This window comes from Galeopterus variegatus, unplaced genomic scaffold (genome assembly GCF_000696425.1).
Source record: "Galeopterus variegatus unplaced genomic scaffold, G_variegatus-3.0.2 Scaffold982, whole genome shotgun sequence".
Classification (NCBI taxonomy): Eukaryota; Metazoa; Chordata; class Mammalia; order Dermoptera; family Cynocephalidae; genus Galeopterus; species Galeopterus variegatus.
Genome location: NW_007727093.1, coordinates 913,240 through 934,572, shown reverse-complemented (window position 1 = coordinate 934,572; position 21,333 = coordinate 913,240). Strand labels below are relative to the sequence as shown.

The 21,333-nt window shown below is 43.5% G+C and overlaps 2 protein-coding genes across 2 annotated transcripts in view; one reads left to right on the top strand and one right to left on the bottom strand.

The window, feature by feature from the left end:
* The window catches only part of LOC103591528 (polycystic kidney disease protein 1-like 2), a gene marked incomplete at its 3' end in the record, with an annotated part of 34,109 nt that extends 32,781 nt beyond the window's left edge, over positions 1–1,328 (bottom strand). Inside the window, exon 1 of the mRNA XM_008574005.1 lies at positions 1,028–1,328. Coding sequence (XP_008572227.1) covers positions 1,028–1,328 — 301 coding nt within the window. The remainder of the gene's footprint in view (positions 1–1,027) is intronic.
* Positions 1,329–13,796: 12,468 nt separating this feature from the next.
* The window catches only part of BCMO1 (beta-carotene 15,15'-monooxygenase 1), a 44,263-nt gene continuing 36,726 nt past the window's right edge, over positions 13,797–21,333 (top strand). The window contains exons 1-2 of the mRNA XM_008574001.1: positions 13,797–13,950; positions 16,750–16,878. Coding sequence (XP_008572223.1) covers positions 13,887–13,950; positions 16,750–16,878 — 193 coding nt within the window. The 5' untranslated portion in view covers positions 13,797–13,886. The remainder of the gene's footprint in view (positions 13,951–16,749; positions 16,879–21,333) is intronic.

Below are 21,333 nucleotides of genomic sequence, written 5' to 3'. Positions count from 1 at the left end.
TCTCTCATTTTCCTCGTCCATAAAGAAAGAACGGCTATGCCTGCCTCGTGAGGTCAGTATAAGGATTAAATACGAACATCTCTCTGTCCTTTCTCTATTGTGCATAGACACTGGGAAAACAAAAATGGCTAGCATATGATTCCTTCCCCTGGAGAGCTCATAGTCTAGGGGGGGAGACAGACACATAAACAATTTCAGGCATGCCCAAAGTGCTCTCATAGAGGTGTGGACAGGATCCTTCAGGTGCACCGAGAAGCACTCACCTGGCTGTGCTGGGGTGGGGGAAGGAGTCGCCCCTCACAAAAAAAATAAGTAAGAGTTTTCAAGAGGAGCATTAAAAGGAATGTGAATGGAGCTGTACTAAGCATTGGCCTGCTTTAATCTCATTACTAGTGGGGAAAGACTTGTGGATGTGCTTTGAAAATAGCTTGGTCATTATCTTCTGAAACTCAGTTTTCTCATCTGTAAAATGGGAACAACAATAATGATTTTTCTCATTGGGTATTATAAGGATTCAACATGATAGTGACCATGAAGCACTCAAGACAGTGCCCAGCACTATTCTAGCAAGAATTGAAGTCATCATTAGTAGTATTATTAGGTGCATGCAAAGACGTGGACATTTCTAGAGTGTCACTGATGAGCCAGATTTTGTGCCAGATTTTGTACATGAATTAATTTATTGCATCCACAAAATAACCTAAAGAGGAGGGTATCCTTACCATGAGAATTGGGACATATTCATTTGTTCTACAGAGTTTTGGGTGAGACGCGACAGCAGGAATTGCAATCACAAGCTTTTTGTAAAATACAGCTGTCACATCACCTACCTTCTGATGAGCCAGATTTTGTGCCAGATTTTGTACATGAATTAATTTATTCCATCCACAAAATAACCTAAAGAGGAGGGTATCCTTACCATGAGAATTGGGACATATTCATTTGTTCTACAGAGTTTTGGGTGAGACACGACAGCAGGAATTGCAATCACAAGCTTTTTGTAAAATACAGCTGTCACATCACCTACCTTCTGTAGTTCCGTTCTGTGCCCAGTTCCCTGTGAGTCCGATCCACCACTCCCTGTCCTGCAAGATGTACTTCTGCAGGAACTGCTGAGTGTCTCCATCACGAATGAAGACCAGATGGCCTCCTTGCTCCTCACACCAGCTCTGGGCACCATGGAAGGTGCGCCTGAATGGCACAAATTCATAGCAAGCATCTCTAAAGGCCACCTGGCTCTTAGAGCAAAAGTTGCCCTCCTCTGGCTTAGCAAGGGTGGCCCCAAACCTCAGAGTGAGCCCCAAGAGTACCCAGCCTGCTGCGCTCATCCTTGAACCGTTGCTGCAGCGACCAGATGGACCTTGCCTCAGGTCCTTCTTATGCTAGTGCCCTCCGTGCTGTTCCCCATCCATCTTCCCTTTTCTCTTGGCATCAAGTGATAGCAACTACCTTTTGTTTAAGAAACAAAAGACTCAGGGTGAATGTGTTTGCATTTTTGTTTCATCCAGCTCTTTGTTCAGTGCCTGTTCCAAAGCCAATTAATTTTCCGAATGGCCTTCTAGAGAAAGAAAAAGTTGCTGTATCACCTGTCTGCTTGTCATTCAGTCAACTGTTAGCATCTGATAAAAATGCCTTGCTGTTGGTTTTATGTCATTACCCAGAGGGCCGAATGTTTCACAATAAGCCATCAGCATGTGGGAAATATGTGATAAAAGGAAAATGGCAAGAAAGGTAGAGTTATGGGATAGCAAAGAAACCCAGTTGCACTCCTGTCCAATCCTATTGTCTAGACTGACAGCTGTGCCCAAATGATAATCATTTTCTCCCCAGCATGGCTGAAATCCCAATGAAGAGTTGGCCCCCTCTCTGATTTGTCACATCATCACTGATGCCTGTTAGAGAATAAAAATTCCCTGAAAAATTTATTTGATGACATCATGAAAATAAGCTTTCATTCAAAACTCAGACCTGCCCGTCTTCACCCACTACTTAATCCCTCCAGTGGGTTTCCATGGTCTATGGATCAAGGTCAAACTCAGCTTTGAATATAAGGCTCTGTATGGTCTGGCCCCTGACAATATTTCCAAATACATTTCCCCAAATATGGGGAAACATGCTCTCTCAACCCTTGCTGATGGGGGTGTAAATTGGTACAACCTCTATTGTGGGCAGTTCAACAATGTCTACCACAATTTACAAAGCACTAACTATAATCTAGCAATTCCACTGCTGGAAATTTCACTGACATAAACTCATACATGCGTGAAATGTCATATAAGGCTATTTGTTGCAGAATTTTGTACAAAGGAAAATTCAGAAGCAACCTGAATGTCCATTGATAGGAAGTTGGTTAACAAAATGTGGTACATCCTACATATCCAATAAAAAATGAGCAAACTTTTTCTACACAAATTTAGAAGGATTGTTAAGATTTTTGTTACTCTTAAAAGTGAAGCATGAGACATTGCATATGGTCCCATCCTGTGTGAATAAAAGCATATATAAATATTTATTTGTATGTGTATGTGTATCCCTTAAAGAACATACAAGAAATTGGTAATAGTGATTGCTTGGGAGGGAACTAGGTAACTGGGAGGCAGAGGAAGAAGGGAGATTTTTGTTTCGTTGGTTACCTTTTGCAACTTTTCTATTTTGTACCACGTGAATATATTACTTTTTCAAAAATAAATTCTTTTTAAAAAAATCTCATGGGTCCATCATCCCCCACAAGCTCAAAGCCACAGCTCCTGCTAACCGTCATAATACCCTTGCTGTGACCTTCCTTCACATCTCTGTGCATTTGCCTGTGAGGTCCTCTCTGCCAGGACCTAACCCTTCCTGACCACCTCCTCATCCTTTAAGACTCAGCTCAAACGTCACTTCCTTTGTGAGCTCTGTAGAACTTGGCTCATGTAATAAGCCTCTCTCTTCTGTGTTTCACTTTTCTTTTTTTTAAATAATAGCTTTGTTGAGCTATAATTCACATATCATACAATTCACTAATTTAAAGTGTACAATTCAATGGTTTTTAATATATTTACATGGTTGTGCAACTATCACCACAATCAATTTTAGAACATTTTCGTCACTCCAAAAGGAAACCCTAAACCCAATAAGCAATTACTCCCTATGTCCTCCTGTCCCCATTTTCTGACAGTAACTAATCTACTTTCTGTATTAAGGATTTGCCTATTTTGTACATTAAATATAAATAAAATCATACAGCATGTGGCCTTTTGTGTCTGGCTTTTTTTACTTAGCATCGTGCTCTCAAGGTTCATCTACACGGTAACAAGTGTCAGAACTTCATTCCTTTGGGGGAAGGGTACTCAGTAAAACTTTATTAAATAAAGGTTGAATGAAGGGTCTTACAGAACTAACATATCCCCACCTTAGGTCTTTTTTTGCCTGCCTGAGTAACGTTCCTGTAAACTTTCGTAATTAATTAGATTTGACGATGTTACTTTAGTGATGGGAAAAATTATTTTAACTGCTAGCTTCAGAGTTCCTCTTGAGAAGAGAACTTTTTCTTTAGGAAAATACCTACACAGGCCATCTGGGTTGGGAATGGGGAGTCAAAAGGGTATGGTTTATACTTTTAAATCAAAAGCCAGAGCTGGAATGGTCTGCATAAGAAGTTAGTAAATTGAGGTTAGAGGAGGGAGCCGTGCAATGTGATGGGATCCGGAAGCTTCAAAACAGGTGTCAGGTCGACAGTTCCTTGTGGCAGGGTAGACAGAGACTTTGGAGAACACAGTTGTCTAATATTTGGTTTTAAGTTGTTAACTTGCTCACAGTCCCATTTTTTTTTTTTTTCTCTCCATTGCCCCTCCTCCAGCTCCTGGCAACCACTACTCTACCTTCTGTCTCTATGGGTTTATCTATTCTGGACATTTCTTATAAATGCAATCATACAATATGTGACCTTTTGTGTATGGCTTCTACTTAGCATAATGTTTTCAAGGTTCATCCACGTTATAGTGTGTATCAGTGCTACATTCCTCTTTAAGGCTGAATAATATCCCATTGCATGTATAGACCACATTTTGTCTATCCATCATCAGTTGATGGACATGTGGGTTGTTTTACTCTGTGATTCTCAATCTTTGTCCATCCCATGGCTGGCTCATAGTAGGATTCAATGAACATTTTTGCCATTTTGGCCCCGTCTCCCAGATCCCTGGGGCTGAGCCTTTGGCCTCCCTCTCTTTCCTAAAAACCCTTCCAAGCCTTCTGGAGTGGCCCTGCCTGACAGAGGAGGGGAAGGGCCAGAGCCTGGGGTAGGGTGCGGTATCATCGCTGACTCACAGCCTGGAGCACAGGCTGGGCAGAACTGGCCTGTTATCTCTGGAGTCCAAACTTCTAATGACTTCTATTGCAAAACCACATGGAAGGTACAGGCAGTGATAATGTATCTTCTGGATGAAGGCTTAACTGATGTCTCTAATGGAACATGCTTAGAGACATTTGATAACGAATGCAAATCTGCAGGCTAAATTCCATGTTCACATTCTTTACATTCTGATAAATTGCAGACTCCTGGATGTGGAATTGTTTTGGTGATGTCAGCTCCCAATGTCCTTAACCTTTGAAACTCACACTTACAGTAAGCAGGACATGGCTGGCCCTGTGTGAGTGTGTTTCCAGTGATCTGATCCAGCTGTCCGAGTTTCCAAGCAGGATCAGCAACATGAAAACAGAGAGCAAGTTCAGTTTAAATAAGGCATAGAGCCCATAAAAAGAACCATAAAGATATTAATGCCCTATGGCCTACATGTTCCAGTCCAGGAAGTGCACACATTTTAGTTTGGGTCCCCAAGAAACTAAATGAGATAAGGATTCAAGTACAAGGAACCTATTTGGGAGGGGATTCAGGAAACACTGGCAGGCACTGGGGGAGTACCTCTCTCTATGGGAACTGGTGTCTTTACTGGTCATACTGAATCTTTGCCCTCCTTTAGATCAAAAAGACAATATAACAAAAGAATTCTCATGGTCCTATCACCCTAACACATTTTCATTTCTTCATGGTTTCATCATGTGCTTGATCCCTGGAAGACAGGTCCAGGCATAATCTTAGTGTGTATATAATTAGTTCATGTTGTGTTCTGCATTTCCCACTTAGCATCAGACATTAAACCTTTTCCATGTTGCTAATGAGCATTGAAATTGGCATGGTGGTGGCTGAGATGCCTTTCACTGAATGGACATTTATCGAGCCATTCCCATGTTGCTAGACATTATGATTACGGAGGCTGAGAAGTTCCATAATCTGCCATCTGCAAGCTGGAGAACCCGAAAAGCTGGTGGTGTAAGTTCTAGTCTCAGCCCAAAGGCCTGAGAACAAGGGGAGCTCTGATGTCTGAAGACAGGAGAGGCTGGATGTCTCAGCTCAAGAAAAGAATAAATTCACCCTTTCTCCTTTTTGTTCTGTTTGGTCTCAATGTATTGTATGGTGCCCACCCATGTTGGTGAGAATGGATCTTCTTTACTTAGTCTACTGATTTAAATGCTAATCTCTTCTGGAAACACCCTCACAGATATACTCAGAAATAACGTTTTACCAGCTACCTGGGCATCCCTTAGCCCAGTCAATTAACACATAAAAAAATTAACAGTCACAACTTCTCAAATAAGCTTCTCACGCTTGAATCCTTGTCTTAGGGTCTGCTTCCAGGACAGCCCAAGTATAGACTGGTACATTCTCAGGAGTGGGACCACTGGACCACAGGGGATGATATTTTTATGATTCTTGCTATGGACTCAATGCCCTGTTTAAACCAAATTAATTATCTTTCTAGTGCTCATATTGCTGATCCCATTTGAAGAATAAGACCTGCAGATAAAATCCTGGCAAACATGCTCATACTCCTGAGCAGTGTCCTGGATGCTTTCCTGGTGGTTTCAATTCTACCACTGGATACCATCTTTGAGCAACTGATAACAACCTTAGTCACTGGAATGATGAGCAGTATTCTACTGATTTTTTTAAACATGGATATAAGTGAACCCTACAGGTTTGCTCACATATGCTTAGTTGGTTGCTTTTATAGGATAGCTGGTAACCTGGATCTTGAAAGCCTAGCCAGGCAGAATGGGGTGGCGAGACAGCTAGTAGAATGGGTGCCTCAGGGAGAGCCCAGAATGCCAAAGCCTGTTTCTTATCCATACCACAGAACTAACATAACCTACAGCCACCCCAATTATCCTCCACTGAGTGGTCTGCAATGCCTGGTCACATCTCCACTCTTTCGTACGTGCTGTTTCCTCTACCAAGAATGCCTTTTCTTACACCCTTGCTTAGACATTTATACCCTTTTTCGAGAATAGCTCAAATATAAAACTTCTCTGAAGCCTCCCTGGGTCCTATAGGAGTTCATTGCTACATCTCCTGTGCCCTCATAGCATTTTAATCTACTACCATTTTAGCACTGTTTAAAAGTGACAACAAGCTTTAAAAAAAAAAGAGTAAGAGAAAGTACAAGAAAAACTACAAGAACTTGGCTATAAAAATAAATCCATTTCTAGCCTTTTCTATTCCCATTTTAAAGTTATTTTGCTTACTTACTATTGTGGGTTGAATAGTGTCCCTCAAATAGATATGCTGAAGTCCTGATTCCTGGTACCTTCGAATGTGACCTTATTTGGAAATAAGTCTAGAATCATTGTGCAGTGTATGCATGTATTGAAATAATACACTGTACCCCACAAAAATAAATGAGTAAAATTAAAAATAAAGAAAAAAAAAAAAGAAATAAGGTCTTTGTAGGGCCCCATAACACCCCAAAGGAGACATTCCCTAAAACATGGTTCCTTTCCAGCTTCTCTTCTGGGTCCTAACATTCCCGCCGGTGCCAAAGTATGGCCTATCAAAATCATCACCCGCCCTTCCGACCAATCAGCCACCGCCCCGCGTACTAACCACCCTCTCCCGGAACTCAGCTCTCTATAAATGTATGCTTCACCCTCAAATAAAGCGGAACTTCTCCGGTGAACTGTCAGCTCGGGTCCTGTCGTTCTTTCAGTCTTTCCATAGGTAACTAAATTAAGAAGAGGTCATCAGGGTGGGCCCTAATCCAATGAGTGGTATTCTTATGTTACTGACAGGTCAGGCTTGGCTTGCCCTCTCGCCTTAAACAAATGACCCGAAAGTCTGAAAGTTGATGCAAGGATTGGAAGCTTTATTCAGATTACCGGTACTCAACTAAATGTCTAACTAAGCAAACAAAGAGAAAACAGGAGCAGTGGGGTCCAATTTAGCCTAGTCCTAATTGGTGGGGCCCACCTATTCCATTGACAGTAATTGATAAAAGCAGTTCTCCACACTGTTTTCAGCATAAAGAAAAGTATCGACTAGATTTAAATCAGAAAAACAAAGCATAGCCAGGAGCCCTCCAGGGTGCACCTATACAGATGTGGATACAATCCAACCAAACAGAAGAGGGCTCAGAAAATCAGAGAAAAGTAAAGAGAATAAATCATTGCCTTGTTTTTGCCAGTGATTAAATTAGGCTCTCGGATTTCAGAGTCATAGAAATGAACAATGTACCCAACAGTAAAGCAAGCAACGCTTTATTAAAAGAGGAGATAGACTTATGCATAAGGGGGGTAGCAACAGTAAGGCTAGCCCCCCCGAGGGGAGCTGTCCAGGGTCTTTTATAGGGAAAGAAGTTAAGGGGTGGCAGGCCAGTGTCACTGGAGGTGGTCTGTTCTGTTCTTCCTGGTTGCATCATGGGGGCATGCTCAGTAGGCAGTGGTGTTCATTGTCACCCCAGGAGGGTCATTGTAGCAGTCACCTTGATGCTTTGTGCCCCGGTGGGAATTCCTAGAGGGGTCTTAAGGTTAATCTGTAACTTTTACAATTATGGTAAACAAGCCTTGGGGAGGGGTTTTGCACCTCGGTAAACTGTCTGTTTCCTCTCTTAGTCTGTTTGGTCAGGGCAGCCTATGGGGTAATCATTTGCCCTGGGGGGTCTCATGACTGAAGAGTGGAAAAGTTAACAGAGTGTCCTCTGCAGGGAGAATGGAGTCAGTTTGGTTCACAGACCTAGCCTTACTCTGTTTCACAACCAGAACTGTCTGGCATTGAAGCTCAGGCTCCCAGGCCCTGGGGGGTGACGACAGCATTGGGGCCTGAGGACACTGAACCTGGCATTCTCCAGGGAACAGAGTTACTTCCCCAGCCTGATAGAAGCTAAATTAGATTCATAACATTTCAGAGTTCTACCTGGTCTTGGGGTGAGCTCCATTCTGTCCTGAGGGGTGCCCCAGCAGGAGGGATGCCCCAGACTGTTCTAGAGTCTCCAGGCCCATGGGTTTGGATATATAGGGTTAAAGAAATATCCATCTCATTGATGAAATTATAGCAAATAGGAAGAAACCCATAGAACAACGTCACAGGTATCTGCCTTTCTTCAACACGTTTCCCCCAATGTGTCGTCCCCGTAGGAGGCCCCAGTTCAGTAGGAATCATTGTCACCCCAGGAGGGTCATTGTAGCAGTCACCTTGATGCTTTGTGCACAGGTGGGAATTCTTAAAGGAGTCTTAAGGTTAATCTGTAACTTTTACAATTATAGTAAACAAGCCTCGGGGAGGGGTTTTGCAACTCAGTAAATATCTGTTTCCTCTCTTATCTCAGTCTGTTTTGTCAGGGCAGCCCATGGGGTAATCATTTGCCCTGAGGGGTCTGATGACTGAGGAGTGGAAAAGTAACGAAGTGTCCTCTGCAGAGAAAATGGAGTCAGTTTGGTTCACAGGCCTAGCCTTACTCTGTTTCACTTATAAGAAGAGGGAAATATGAACACAGAAGAAAAATGGTGTGTGAAAACAGATGAAGATTGGTGTGATGCACCTGCAAAGCAAGAATGGCACCCACCAGAAGCTGGAAGAGGCAGGAAGGACCCTCCCCTAGTACCTTCAGAGGGAACATGGCCCTGCTGATGCCTTGATTTCAGACTTTTGGCTCCAGAACTGTAAGAGAATAAATTTCTGTTGTTTTAAGCCATGCAGTTTGCATTACTTTATTATGACAGCCCTGGGTCACTAATACAAGGACTATGTAGCACAATGAGGCCACATGCCATTTATTTGTTCATTCGTTCATTCATTCATTCAATAAATATTTGTTGAACACCTACTACATGCCAAGAACTATGCTAAATTCTGGATTTTAAACAGGAGAGTGACATGATCAGGATTGAACCCAGATAATCTGCTTGCATCAGGAAAGGTGGATTGGAGGGGGCTGGAGGCAGGGAGGCCTGTGAGGAGGCTGCTCCCAAGAGATTAAAAATAATGACTGTGGCTGGGGGCTGGAGGAGAGAAGAGCATCTAAAAGATTACGTAGGAGGTAGAGATGTCAGGACTATAGATCAGGCTATTACCTGATAGTCATTTTTTAAATTGAATTTTTGTCAAGCATCACCAGTTGGGCTCTAAAACACATGGTGAAAAACTGAAGTTTTCCAGTTCAGGCATTACAAGACATTTCTTTTTCTACCAGTAATGCCCTCTGCATTTCAATTTTGTCAGTTCTGTCTCCTAAGTGTGGCATATTACTATTTTATAGATTATAATACTTATAATTCTTATTTGCCTTCCTATATCTCTTATCAGGCTTTGAGCTCATTGAGGTCAGGAGCTATGATTCCTCATTTTTCTGTCTCTAATACTCAGTGGGACACTAGTCTCTGCTGCTTAGTTGGACTTTATGGAATTAAGGCATCCTTTAAAATGTTAATAGCATAACTTATGGCCTTTTGTTTAGTGATGAAGTTTTCCCTCCAGGAGCCCCTAGGGAGGCTGTCTGACACTGATGCTGTTCTTTCTTGGCGGGGGCAGCTGCCACCTCTGCAGGGACTTTGCCTGTGACCTTGGATGCTGCTATCCAAGATTTCAGCATTATCTGCTCAGCTTATCATCCTGGCTAATTAGTGGTACCATTTAGAAGCTAGCTTAATTGGAGAACTGTAAAGTAACTTAGATATAATAACATTATCTCCAAAAGGGAAATATTAACTGATTTAGTCAATACCTTTGGAACAGGAGATACAGAATTGCAAAATAAGGCTTTATTCTTTCATAGCACAAAATTTTTCTTTTTGAATTCAGTGTTTACTTCTCAACCTCATGACTGTTTTATGGTTCAACCCATCCTGTGGAACAAGTGACCTCAGGGAAAGGGAGCCACCTCTTCCTTTCTCCTTCCCCAAACTACCGAAGAGGAGCCCATGGTCAAATCTTCCACTCCACCAAATAGCGTGTGATCTCTGGCCCAGGGGCACGGCCTCACTAAGCTTCAGTTGTTTTATTGATAAAGCGGGGATAATAATTCTACCTGCCAAACAGTGTCTGTGCGATGGTCAGAAGATGCACAGAATACAGAGCAGGGAGCACACTGCATGTGAACTCACTTCCTCTCTAGCCCTGCAGTTCACATTCTTCCTTCTTCCCAAAGGGAGGAGGTGAAGGCTACACCTATGAGTACCTTAGACTCTCCCAAGGTTACACTGTGTGTGATTCCATACCAAGCCTTGCATTCTCTAGAAGTAAATCCTATTTTGCCATCTCAGGATTACTACTGAAGGTAGCATTGCCAATTTGCACAAACATGTGTCCCGTGGGAGGAAGCCCCAGGAGATCCCCAACCTGGCACAGTGAGGAGCCTGCCAGTAAACACCTCCATGGAGCGCCGATGCTTCCTCTGCTACACTCTTCTTCCTGTACTCTCTCAGCAACTTGCACCTCCACCCACCCCAAGTCTGTCGACAATTCACCTCTCACCTCCCTCCCTCTCCTACTGCCATTTTCTTCTGACCCCTGCTCTCCTGCTTCTCTCCTGCCACAGCCCCACACAATGCACGCCCATCCCTCCCACAAGCCAGAGCCACTTGGGTGGCGGCCATGCTCTAGTCTTTGCACAAGCTGTTCCCTTTAGTAGGTGTGCTCTTCCCATCTTCTCCACTTGGCCAATGCCTAGTAATCTTTCAGGTCTCGGCTCAAGCATTGGTCCTTTTGGGAAGCCTTCTGCAGATGTCCCCTCTCCACCATATACCCCCAGCCTCAGAGGATTTCCCCCTCCTTTCTCTGTTGCCACAGCAGGCTGTATACACCTGTGACTTGGAACCGCTCCGTATTTGTGGAACAGATGAATGAATGAATGCATGAACAAATTCACATTTTTACCGTTGTCAACCATGAGCTTCTCTGACATTGTATCCTCTACACTGGCTTGTTATACAGTCATAAATGCTTCTGTCCCCTTTAGTCACATGTAAATGCTATCTTTAGCAGCCCTCCTGCTAGCTCAGCAGAACTGTCAATAGAACTTTGTGTGATGATGAAAATATTCTGTCTGCGTTGTTCAATATGATGACCACAGAGCCCTTGAAATGTGGCTAGTGTGAAGGAGGAACTGAATTTTTAATTTAACTTTATTGTAGTTAATTTATATTTAAATTTAATTAGCCATGTGTGGCTAGTGGCTACTGTGTTGTACAGCACAGCTAAGCTCTCACATGAATGCCTTTGTTGGACATCATCTCTTGACTTAAGACACCACTTCCTACAGTATGAAGGCCAAATTCTTACAAATCCTGCACATTCTAATCCCTGAACCATTTCCACCCCCACTTTAGATGCAGTGGTGATGAACAGTGGTTGCAAGTACAGACTCTGGAGCAAGGCTGCCTTGGTTCAAAGCCCAGCTCTGAGCTTCTGAGTAAGCTATTTAATTCCTCTGTGCCTTGCTTTCCTTACCCATAAAATGGGGCTAAAACACCTATACTCAGGGTTATGGTGAGGAGGACATGAGTTCATACGTGTAAAAGGCTCAGAAGAGTGTCTGGCACATAGGAAGCTCTCCATACATGGCAACTACAATTATCTCTCTTTATACATCCCTGCAGAACCAGCCCAGCCTCCTCGCTTTCCCACCCCCCCCCACCCCCAGTGGAATTGTTCACACTGTTCCTTCTGTCTGGAAAGGTTGCCCCTTCATTTTGCCCACTCAAACACTTCCCACTCTCAAGGGCTCAACTGTGCACCCCCCTCCTCCAGGAAGCCTTTTTTATTAATCCTCCTGAGCTTGAGCAAGCTTCTGCTCCTCAGACTTCCAAGATACTTTCTATCTGTGCCCCTTATAGAGCACCTGCAATAGGCAACTAGTTATTACTTACTGTGTACATACATGGCTTCACAGCCAGGCTAGAAGAAACATAAAATCCAAGATACTAGATCATTGGTATCTATTTTCCTTCCAGTTACAGGCCACAGTTGTGTGCATTGTAACTGCTCAAAAAATTAGTATGTTTGATTATTATATTGACTGGTCTTTCCTTAAAGGAGACTGGCAACTCTGCTTCCTCTCTACACATTCACTTTTGGGAGCCTTTCTGCCCAGAGGTCCCATAGAAAGGGTCAAGGACAGGTCCTGAGACTCCGTGGAGAGGGAGAGAGGCTTAGGCCCAGCCTTTTAGCATCCAGAAAGTAGCCAGTTAACTTACAACCATGTGAATATAAGGAACCCCAAGCAATGAAAACAGAAGAACTGCCCAGCTGAGCCCAAGCAGGCCACAGAAGATGACAGATCATAAAAATGGTTGTTGTTTTAAGCCACTAAGTTTTGGAGGGGTTCATTGCACAGCAGTAAATAACCGGAACTCTTATATAAGATGTGCTATTCCCCCTACATTCCCATTGCTTCTGTTCTCTTATGCACTGGCCAGTTTTCAGTCCCATTTTAAGGCAGTGACTGCATTATAGAAATTGCCTGTGGATCACTCACTTTTGCTCTCCTGTCTACTCTTCCCCAACTAGCAACTCTGAAATATGGGACACATTACCCGTAATGGAGAAGAACATTCACTGATTAGCTGTTGACCTTGATCAAGTTACACCACATCTCTGAGACTGTAAAAATAACAATGCTAATGACTTCCTTGTAGGGATGTGGGGGGACTACATGAGCTCCTTAAGTCTTCCCTCAGCGCTCATAGCAACTCGAATATGGATTTTAGGCCATAGCATCACGTCAAGATGTGCAAATATGGGGAAACCCTAAAATCAAATACAGATGTGGTTTTACCCTCTTGATAGGCCAGGAAGTTAAACTGAAGTTTACTTCTTTCTATTCCTCATAGTTCCTGAGTAAAGTCTTAGATTTCCTGTCTTTATTTTTTAAAGGAAGGAATACATAAAACATTTTATGTTTCCTTGTTCCAAAAAGAAAACAATAAGTTGCTCTTTACACATGCTTTTTAGGAGGGAGGAGCAGGGGCTTTTATTAAAAACAAAACAGAACATAAAACTCTTCTTCCCCTCTCTGCAGATGAAGTCCCTGCAACGTGCAGCAGGCACATGATCCATGCACTCAAGGTTGCCCTCGTGCCTGCCACCTGTCATTGTCCCGACTGCCTGTCTTCTTGCTCTGACAATCAGCATTTCCTCCTTGTGGGTTAGATTATTTCAGACCGCCTAACTAAGCAGAATGCACGGGATTCTTTCTGCCAATTTAGAACCCAGCCAGAAACTAGCTTGTCTTAGTCAAACCAAAAATGAAACTGGGGGTGGGGGGGAACTGGGGAGACAATAAGAGGATTAGCTATGACACATGGCTTGGGAACTGACCTTTGACCAAACGTCTTATAAATAACACCAGCACAGCTTTCCCTGTGTGCGCAGACACACCAGGCCCTCAGAGAGGGGGAAATCAGAGCCAGCCAAGAGGGAAAAAGCAGAGACAAGGGAACGGCATCACGAGGGATGAAGATGTAGAGGAGGGAAGGGGCAGGAAGGAGGAAGAAAAGGAGGAGCGAGGACCAGTTGCTTTGAACACAGAGGAGCGTCTGTTCGCTGTCAGTCTCGCTCTCCCTCTGCGCCCTGCGGAATGGATATAATATTCGGCAGGAATAAGAATGAACAGCTGGAGCCTGTGAGGGCCAAAGTGAGAGGTGAGCATTTTGCCTAAGTGATTGGCCCTACCTATGTGCTTAGATGGACACTTTTTTTGATTATGGAAATAGTACTGATTGTAAATTATTTTTGAAAAATCTGGAAAACAGTACAGATGGGGGAAATGACCCATAATCCAGACACATTCTCTGTGAAAATCCAGGAGTGCTTTTATGCATTAGTACTCACAGTTGCCAAGGAGAGACAGTCGTTTTCACTATTTACAGGAGAAAACGTTGGAGATGCCCCAATTGGCATGTATGCAATTAAATCAGTCTGCAAAATACTGCCCATTCCAAGTGTGTGATATGTTTGTGCAAATGTATGCATCTAAATTAATTTCAAAATGGTGAGAGAAGCATGTAAAGCTCCCACTCACACCTATACACACTTGCTGGGCATTGCAGAGTCTGATGTGATTTTCTTTCAGGTACACACAGGTGTGAGCACCTGCAGAGCTGATAAAACAGACCCAGAGTGGGACCCTCTTTAAGAACAATCTTTTAGAGAGCTATGTGTCTGTTTTCTTCTTCTTCTTCTTCTTCTTCTTTTTTTTTTTTTTTTTTTTTTTTTTGGCCAGCACAGGATCAAACCCTGGATGGACCTTGGTGTTATCAGCACCAACTCTAACCAACTGAGCTAACCAGCCAGCTCTTTCATCTGTTATTTCTTGTGCTTTCTCTTCCTTTTTGGGTTACCACTTTCCCGCTACCATCTTGTCTAGACTCTACAAGGCAGTTACTGGTTCTGAACTCTCAGGTCCCTAGAGTGGCTAATGGGTAGCTCAGGCACACGGGCATTTTCATTTTTGAGTAGGTGGGCTGGATCTTTTTCACAAGGAGAGGACAACTGTGAGTGCTCTTTGCGAGGAAGGTCAGATAGAGATTTTCAACTGAAGAATTGCCTTGGGAGTCTTTTGAAAGAAAAAAAATTACAAAGATAATATACAATCTATATGTATATATATATAGCTGTGTGTATATTAAACTATGCATAAAATTTGGAAGTACAAATGAGAACATAGGAGGAAATTAAATTCAGCTATATTTCCATCTCTTAAGCACTATTAATATTTGCATCTATTTCCTTTAAGTTTTTGAAAGATAGATAGATGACTATATATATAAATATTTTTTTCATGGGGAGTGATTGCTAATGAATGTAGGATTTCTGTTAGGGGCAATGGAATTAGATAGAGGAAATAGTTGCACAACATTGTGAACATCGCAAAAACTCCTGAACTCTACACTTTAAAATGATGACCCTGTACCACCCAGCTGCCAAAAAAGAATAAGTAAATAAATAAAATGATGAGCTTTATGTTATAGGAATTTTATCTCAAAATTGCAAAAAAAAAAAAAAAAAAAAAGAAAGAAAGAAAAGAAAAAAAATTAAAATTCCATTCCCTGTTGTAACTGTCAAAGTGCCCATTTTTCTAACACTGAATCTGATCCCTTAGCATGGTCATGTTAGTCCTTGTGACTTGGTCCGTGCTTAACTCTCCAGCCTCATTCCTCACAATTTCCTTGCTTGAAAATTACAGTCCAGTCTTACTAAATAGCTTGCACATTTCCTGGTCTTTATCTCTTGGTGTGGGTTCCTCCAGAGGCAAGAATTCAGGTGTAAGTAGTTCATTTGGGATGAGATGCCCAGAAACACCAGGAAGGGTGAGGAAAAAGAGACAAGGAAGGAAGCCAATAAAAGGGGCATTGTCCAGCCATAATTGATCACTGGAGGCCATTGGAGCTGCTTCCTCTGAACATAGTGTAAAACATGCCTTTATGATCTCATCTGAGGGCAGGGGAGTGGTGGTATTTGTCCCCCAACTTTCCATCCACCATTGGATGAGAGCTGCTTCCAGGGGCATTATCTCTCCAAGGGGCTCCAAGCTTGCCCAGTGTATGGGCGAAGCATGGTCTCCTCCACAGTCAAAACAAAGCCCTCAGGCAGAGAGCTGCAGGTATTTGCAGATAGCAGCCTTCAGGCATAGATGAATGCCAAGGAATGCCATAGCATCTTCTCCAGCACCCTGTCTCCAGGACAGTGCTATTCTACAGAAATATAATGCATGCCACCACCTACTTTAAAATTTTCTAGTAGACACATTCAAGAAAGTAAAAAGGAACAGGCAAAATTAACTTTAATAGTACATTTTATTTAACAAAATATATCAAAGGTATCAATTCAACATAAAATCAATGAAGAAAATTGCTAGAGATATTTAACTTTTTTTTCATATGAAGTCTTTGAAATCAGGTGTGTCTTTTATCCTTACATCACATCTCAATTCAGACCAGCCACATTTCAAGTGCTCAATCGCTACACGGGGCTGGCAGCTAGTGTATTGGACAGCATAGCTCTAGAATGTTCTTTTCTTATGCCTTTGTGAGGCAAACATCTACTCTCCAAGACTCAGCCAGGTTGGCTCCTCCAGGAAGCTGTCTGCACCCTCCTGCTCTTACTCCACCCTGGGATGATGTCCTATTCCCCACAGCTCCCTTTGCTGAGTCTGTAGCACGGCCTTTTCCACAATGTATTTTGACTGTCTGTTTATTCATCTGTCTCAGTGAACGGTGGGAAACTTGAGGACAGGGATGATGTCTATTCATCTTAGTCTCCTCAGTGCTAGCAAAATGACAGGCATATTATACACTTCTGGAAATGCCTGTGGAATGAATGAAAAGATGCAATGGGTGGTATTTGGATATATATGATCTCACTTCCTTTCCATGGTCATTTCTTCGAGCTTTTGGGTTTGGAAGTGAAAACTGGAAACTAAACATTCTTTCCTTTAACAGGCAAGATTCCAACATGGCTGCAGGGAATCCTGCTGCGCAACGGGCCTGGGATGCACACAGTGGGGGAGACCAAATACAACCACTGGTTTGACGGCCTGGCCTTGCTCCACAGCTTCAGCATTCGAGATGGTGAGAGCACTGTATGAATCCATGGCTATGATGCTTTGGCTACTGTAACAAATAACTACAAACCTAGTGGCTTAAAAAACCACACAGTTATTTTCTTACCTCTAGAAGTCAGAAGTCTAAAATGGGTTTCACTGGGCTAAAATCAAGGTCTTGGCATGACTGCATTCCTCTGGAGCCTGTAGAGGAGAATTCATTTCCTTGCCTTTTCTAGCTTCTAGAAGCTGCCTGCATTCCTCAACTTGTGGCTCCATCTCTGTCTTCAAAGCCAGCAGCATAGCATCTTGCAATCTCTCTCTCTTTCTCTCTCTCTCTGCTTTCATCCTCATATTCTCTGACTCTGACCCTTCTGCCTCCCTCTTATAACGACCCTTGTGATTACAATGAGTCCACCCAGATAATCCAGAATAGTCTCATCTCAAACTCCTTAATCACACCTATAAAATCTCTTTTGCTATGACAAGTAACACATTCACAAATCCTGGGGATTAGGATGTAGATGTCCTGGGGGCTGGGGCAGCATTACTTAACCCACCACAAGCACAAACCTTCTTGGAAAGGTGGCCAAGGTTTGTTTTCAGAGAGTTCATCTTGCAAAATAATATACATTCCCAGTAAGGGAGCTAAGACCAGGTAGAAGATTATAGGCTTTGGAATCAGACATGCATAAAATCAAAATAGGAAACGCACAGAGCTGAGAAGAACAAGCTGAATACATTGGTCACCAGGCAAGGGAGAGCATGTCACTCAAGCAATGAGTTGAGTGGTCTCCCTGAGTAGAAATGGAAATGGCTGGATATAGAGCAGAAAGGAAGAAGTATCCCAAATAAGGCAAAATTCTAAATTCAGGTGTCTGGCTCGAGCGAACTCTTCACTATTGGCAGTGGTCAGTTGGCCAGTCTCCAACACAGGGTCGAAGGCCGCAGAGTGCAGGAACTCTGATCAAATTGTGTCTTCGCCACCTAGCACAGGGCCTGGCCTGGAGGGGCACTTGGAAACTCTTGATGGAGCTGAGATGGTATGATGAGATAGCCATTGTTTTGGTAGATGGATATGATATTTCCCCAACACAACTCTTCAAACCCACTGCAAGGAGGTTTTGCTGGCCCCTCTAAGTATTTCGTGCCTATCCACAACTCAGCCCTCACAACACCTCCTGAGGAAGGAACCACTATTATTATCTCAATTTTACAGATGACAGCCCACAGCCCAGCAAAGAAGTGGTAGACATCAGACGTAAACCCAAAGCTCTCTAAACTCAAAATCCCACGTCCTAACCACTGTGCAATTCTACCATTCCCTTCTCCCACTGGCTACTGTCCTTCCCTGTTTCTCCAGCCCAGTCCTCTCAGGGCTGCCAGATCACCAATGTTGGTGTGGCACAGCTTGGCCTCATCTCTTCTCTCTAGAACTCTCAGTGGCTCCCCATTGTCTGACAGGGGAAATAGAAACCAAAAATGCTAAGTTCTATACCTGATTCAGTAGAGTGCACCCACAGGGAAATCAGAGTCTCTGATTTGCAGCTGACACAAAGCCAGTGTTTCTCACGAGGTCGTTTGTGGACCTCCTGCATTGGAATCCCCTAGGATGCTCATGAAAGCTTTGAATCCTGAGACCCATCCAGGGATCATAATCTCGAGGGGTAGGGACAGAGGCTTGGTGTTTCTAACATGTTTCCCAGGTGATCTGAGCCCCCTGAGGCTTGAGAATCCCTCCACAGTGGACCTTCAGCCAGGCTGCTCAGGTCCACCCAAGGCTGAGTTAATCAGAAATGCCATGGGTGGGGCACAGTCTTCTGTAATTTTTTTAAAAAGAGCCAAGGTGATTCCAGTGCACAGCCAGCTCGGAGAACCTCCGCATAATGCCAAACTAATAAAAGACTTTGGAGCGGGCCGACCCCGTGGCTCATTCGGGAAAGTGCTGCGCTGGGAGTGCAGTGGCGCTCCAGTTGCTGGTTCGGATCCTATATAGGGATGGCCAGTGTGCTCACTGGCTGAGTGCGGTGCGGCGATGCCGAGCCAGGGGTTGCAATCCCCTTACCGGTCACAAAAAAAAAATAAAAAAGACTTTGGAGCAAGAAAGCGAAAGGCAGGAAAATGGCTTGTGGACTTCACTAGAGGCCAGTAGAAGTTTATACTTTAAAAAAAAAATAACTATTTGAATAAAAGAGGCACAGTGGAGAAGGTGAAGCTGGGTGAAAAGTATACAAGAACACTCCTTTCTATAAGTCTAAAATTATTTCAAAATAAAGAGTTTTTATAAAGCAGGCATAGAGATGAGTGATTCCAAGTCTCCCTTGGCAATGAAATTCAATCATTTTCTAATAAGAGGCAAAGTCATTGTCCCACCAAGATTTGAAGATTGGAAAGTGAGCTTTTATATATACATCAGTACATATAGATAGATAGATAGATATGGATATAGATATAGATATAGATTAGATATAGATATAGATAGATATAGATATATTCCATCCCCACCCCACCAAAATGGATATAGATACAGATATAGATTAGATATAGATATAGATAGATATAGATATATTCCATCCCCACCCCACCAAAATAGAAGAGCCCAGGCAGGAGCGTGTCTGTTCACCCATGTCTCTTCAGAAGAAATGTGGCTAACTGGGCTCTCCCAAAAGCAGGGTGGTGGGACTGTGGGTGGCTCCTCCTTTAATCTGAGCCTCAGAGTTCAGTTTTAGCCTTGAGCAATTCCAGAGATCTGTTTTCCTGTGGTCCCTGGGTGCTCCATGCTTTGGGGCTGGATGTTTATAGGAAATGGGCAGCCTGGACAACTGGGCTGGATATTTACATTTCAAGGAACAGAATTCAGCATTTCAGGCTAAGCACCCGGGTGGCCCAAAGCATCCTAGCTGATGCCATGTGGGTGGTGACCTCCATCTAGAAAGAGGGACCAGTGAAAGAAGGGCTGATTCACAGGGAGACCAAGGTGGCCCTAAAGCAGGTCTCCACTTCTGTGCAGCACGTGGGTGAGGACCAGTGTGTGGCCTCGCTGACCCCCAGGTGAGTTTTCCCACCTGCAGGATTTTGTCACACAATCTGGAATTTCAGCAGCTTTCATTTATCAAGTTCACTCTCTGTGCCAGTGGGCCAAACACCTTGCCTCATCTCATCTCATTTAAAACTGCCCACCCTAAGAGAGAGGACTGTGTGATCTCTAACAAGCAGTTGAGGAAACTGAGGTTCAGTGAGATTAAGAGACTTGCCCAAGATCACCCAGCTTGCATGGAGATGAACCCAGAGCCAAAGCCTTGACCCACTCTGTCTACAACATCTCAATACTGTATGTAGCTTTTATTGAGCACCTACTATGTGCTCAGTGCTTTACAAGCCTTAAATGTCACACAACTTTGTAAGGAACGTCACACACTCTGTAAGGAACGTATCATGGTCCTTATGTCACAGTGGAGGGGACTGAGGCTGGGCTCGGAGCAAGGGCAAGTGCATGGCTGCTACATGATAGAGCAAGGATTCCTATCCATGTGGAGACCTAACCCTCCTTAGAGGTAGGGACTTTGACTGGTCTGTTGCTTATTAGGTCCCCGCTTCCTGGCCCCTCAGGGTGTTTAAGACCTATTGGTTGAAAGCATGAAATCAGGGCCTAGTCAACCCCAAAGCCCAGGCTCCTAGCCGGTCCTCCACATATATATATATATAGATATATATATATATATATGTTTTTCTTTTTTACCGGTAAGGGGATCGCAACCCTTGGCTTGGTGTCGTCTGCACCATGCTCAGTCAGTGAGCCCACCTGCCATCCCTATATAGGATCCGAACCCACGGCTTCGGCGCTACCAGCGCCACACTCTCCCGAGTGAGCCACGGGGCTGGCCCAAGTCCTCCATATTTCTTCCTGCTGCTCCAGGAATAAATCTCCCTCTAGAGAATATCTCAGGGATGACTTATTCCCACAGTAGCCACCCATGAAAAGATGGTTGAGAAGAGATGATTACCTGCCCCTTAAGGACACACAATTAAACACCTGAAGACTGGAGAAGGAACTAGGGGGTCTTTCCTGGTCTCCTTCAGTCTTATTATGATTAGTGTTACTATTACTGCCATTAGCTCCACTTAAGTGCACAGGTGGGAGTCATTACCACTGAAAAGTACACTTAAATCCTTGGGAGATGGACATGAAAACACAACCCTGAGGGTAAAATTAATCAATGATGTTAGAAGTCAGCATAGTGGTTACGCTGGCGGGGGAGGGGTTAGTGACTGGACAGATACACGAGGGGGGCTGATGTCCTGTTTCTTTTTTCTTTTTCTTTTCTAAGTAATAGATTTTATTTTTTTTTTATTTTTTTATTTTTTGGTCTTTTTTGTCTTATTTTTCCGTGTCCGGCAACGGATTGCAACCCTCAGTGTTGCCCCCGTACCGGACCAGGGACCGGCAACGGGATTGCAAACCTCGGTGTTGCTCCCACGCCTC